The following is a 3,781-nucleotide window of genomic DNA, read 5'->3' as shown; positions in this document are numbered from 1 at the left end:
GATATGATTTATCTTTATTTTTTTGCTTTCTATTCCTTTTCTTTTATTTTTATGGTTTTTTGTTTTTGTTTTGTGTTTGTTTGTTTGCTTTTTGTGTGTGTGTTTGTTTTGTTTATTTTGTTTTGTGTTTGTTTGTTTGTTTGCTTTGTGTCTCTGTGTGTGTTTGTTTGTTTTATTTATTTTTTGTATGGTGTAGTTCAATGTGTAATGGTTGTTGCTGTGATTACCATAAAGACCCAACCTCATTACTGCGGCTCACAAGATTATGATTTAATCTTCTGTCCAGCTGGTTGTGAAAAAGAAAATAACAAGAGCTCATGCTGCAACGTTATCAAAGAGTTTAAGATTCTCGTTTACGGCAAACGTGAAACGTCAGTTTTAATGAAAAGGAATCACAAAAATCTCCAAGTAGTAAATAAACAAATGGATACTTGCCTTTGTCGAGAAGGTTTGCAAAAGTTAAATTGAAATGTAGCGAAACGATGAAAATGTGGTCACGTTTGCCGTTTGCGGGAAGGAAAAACGGGAATCTTAATCTGCCTATTCAAACCGTTCATACACAAGTCATCTTACATTCAGGACACTCAAACCCTGAACACTTCGAGTTCTTTTTCAGCTTATTATTCCCTGAACTTTCTTCTGTTTCAAAGCCTCTTAAATAAAGCATTGCATTCAAGTACAATGAGTGGTCAACGCAGGGTGCCGGATAGACCTTCGCGAAGTCCGCTGTCCTCTGCGCCATCGCTGTGCTCAACAAATTCTCGCTTCGTTTGAATAAAGTACTATCGCGGAAGACAAGAGAGAGACTTGGGACAAGTCTGGGCGGATAGTATTGGGGGGTGCACCCTTTCTCTTACCCAGGCGCTACTCATTAGCCAAGTCGTAGGCTGTGGGCAAGTTTCACTGACCTCACAGCGGCCATGTTGGTATACCAAGAACTGAAATATTCTACCCTTCGGGAATTGAACTCTATTTTTAGGGCAAAAACTGTACCTTCTCACGTAAAAACGCTCTACAACTCAGTAACTAGCGTTTTGAACATTCAGTAAACGTTGAAACCGTTTTGAAAAATGCTAATGAGTAGTTTGAACAATATGTTTCCAGTCGCCAGATTCCACAAGTTTATCACGCGGTACTTGCTAAGTTGTCACGTGTCACCCTCTAAATATATTTTCCTATCAACATCATTATCATCCTGATCGTCATCATCATCATTATCACTATTTTCATCATTAATATTATCATTATCATTATCCGTGATTGAGGGCCACAAGTTTATCAGTGCTAAGTGGTGACTGTCACGTGTCACCTAGTTTATTATCAACATCATCATCATTATCGTCATCGTATACATCATTAGTGTAACAGACAGAGACCATAGATAGACTGGATTTAGAATTTCAGACACAGTTTCAATCGATTTAGTACGTACGTTGAGCACCTTGAATCTTAGCAGAATAAAAACAGGTAGCGCCCTGTAGAACATTGGTGACTTCTTCGCATCTTCATTTCTTTTTTCTCTTTAATGTGATGTGCTAAGTTCAGTACGTCGTTGTACCTGCCTACACGGGAGACATTTATACAGAAATTAAATACTCTAAATTCTGTCTTTCTAATAGTATATTCTCCGTTTTTTCTGTTACATTATATGGCCTCACTTCCTGTTATTCATTACCGCCTCTAGTCTTGTTCGTTTGAATGTTGTAAAATCCCTCGAACGTGTCTCCATAAACAAGCACAGATCACTCATAATCTCAGAGCTTTAAGGTAAATCTTCCACACTTAACCTTAGAAAATTATTAAGACTGTCTAGAAGCGAGCGAAATCCATGTACAATAGTGAAGGGAATGAAAAATGATTAATTAATTGAGCCGAGGCTAAACCTGGATTAGCGATCCTTTGTCTTCAAGTGTTGGTATTAGCATTGCAAATGAGAATAGATCGAGTCACAAACACGCTTTAGTCAGGTATTAGATATTGTCTTGGCGCTAGCCGAGTCGACGCTTGTACTTCGTGAATCAAAGCTCATTTTCCCAGTTGTTAGCTTTACCGAGAGTTTGTATCGTTCATCTCAGAGTTTTACAAAACCTTGGGAAGTATTCTCCACGACTACGAAGCGACATGATAGAAAAGTAATCACAAAGAACAGATGCTGGTTTAAGCTCTAGACTAGCGGACTGAAAAGAATATTTAAAACTCGTCGGTTTTTGTGTTTCTAGTAATACCTCAAGCCTAGTCATAGTCATGGAAGAAAACATTAGATCGAAAAGAAAACCTAACTTCACTGAAATGGAAAATCTCTTTCTGATCGAAGAGTTCGAGAAGAATAAAGAAGTTCTTCGTTCGAAGATTAACAGTACGGAAATGAACAGGCAAAAACTAGCGGTCTGGCAGAGCATTTGTGTTGCGTTGAACACAAAAAATCCCCTGGTTAGAAGGAGCGTGGACGAAGTGAGGAGAAAATGGAAAAACATGGTGACAATCGCACGAAAAGATACGGCTCACTATAACCCAACCAAGCCACCATCACAGGTTAGCCAAAGGATTATGCGAGGATACAGTAGCGACTCCAAACATAATCCCTCGCAGATACCAATAATCTGTACCTCCCCCACGGGGAGTATAAATTCGGCAGCACCTGAGGAGCCTTCCCACAGTAAATTGGTTCATCATCAAAATGAAGACGACTCTCTGTGTAAAATGGAAACATCGCAGTCGAATTCAGTGACTTCTGATCATGAACCGCCCGCTAACGAACAGTTGTATCCACGGATGGAAGAAGTAAGGGCTGCTGAAGGATGTGGGATGGAAGTCGTTCAACCTGGTCCACCCGCTGCTGCCCTGACAGAACAGACTAGACAGAGTATGCGTAGACCAAATAATATTGCCTTCAGAACCAAGAGAAACAACATTCAATCTATCTTGTACAGCGCCAAAAGACGAAGGCTACAAGCCAACCAAGACATGGCTAACGGCACGACATCTTTCGATTTACAACAACTTCAAAAGGAAAAGTTAATTTTAGAAAAAGAAAAGATTGTGCTGGAAAAAGAAAAACTGATGTTGGAAAAAGAAAAACTCTCGCTAGAAATCCAGTGTTTGAGAAGCCAACTGCAAAATGATGAACCAGAATATTAATACCTTGAATGTAGTGTAGTTGTATCGATCCACTTCGGCGCTAGTCGACATCACGGCCGGTATGACTTCTATTGGGTTGTGTTACGATCTAAATACTCTAAATTAACCGATTTAAACGAAGAGAAAACTTAACGGGAATTAGAATTGTTGAACAGAGAGAACGTTAGGTCGAACCTAAAATTTGTTAAAACTATCATAGGCTAGAGAAAGAAATTCCATGTTGTGTGCTGTAATGTTGAAGGCTTTGTACTCACTGGCAGGGTCGGCTCTGTTAGCCGCCGGATTACGTCGTATTATATCATTACGTTTCCTATCAGCGCTAGGTGGACATGAGTAATACAACGCCCTTGTGATTGTGATCATAATTTACATACTCAAAACGCTATTACTGTTCTTTCATCCGAAATGTGACCATTAGCTGGGGCGGCTGTGAAGCAGCCTAATAAGGGGGGGAGGGGCAAGATTAGAAAATGTATATGAGACTAGTATGGGGAAAATGGGGCTAAGGGTGGAAGATATAAGAGACGAGTATGGGAAAAAGGAAAGCGATGGGGGAGTGGCTGTGCCCTCCCTGCTCCGGCCCCTCCCTGATTATTCGCTGTTAGAGATCGAAAAGAATATTAAATATATATAATAAAAGACC

The 3,781-nt window shown here is 39.9% G+C and overlaps 1 protein-coding gene across 1 annotated transcript; it reads left to right on the top strand.

Annotated features, from left to right (window-relative positions):
- The first annotated feature begins 1,975 nt into the window (after window positions 1-1,975).
- LOC116287031 (uncharacterized) lies at window positions 1,976-3,774 on the top strand. The gene has a single exon (XM_031693643.2). It carries the CDS (start codon window positions 2,245-2,247, stop codon window positions 3,136-3,138), a length of 894 nt encoding a protein of 297 aa, XP_031549503.1. The 5' UTR covers window positions 1,976-2,244; the 3' UTR covers window positions 3,139-3,774.
- The last annotated feature ends 7 nt before the right edge of the window (window positions 3,775-3,781 follow it).

Source organism: Actinia tenebrosa, unplaced genomic scaffold, assembly GCF_029948245.1.
Source record: "Actinia tenebrosa isolate PJP-AT-01 unplaced genomic scaffold, QUT_ActTen_1.0 PGA_scaffold0__85_contigs__length_37466705, whole genome shotgun sequence".
In the NCBI taxonomy this organism is placed as follows: Eukaryota; Metazoa; Cnidaria; class Anthozoa; order Actiniaria; family Actiniidae; genus Actinia; species Actinia tenebrosa.
This window is presented reverse-complemented; position numbering and strand designations above follow the sequence as displayed.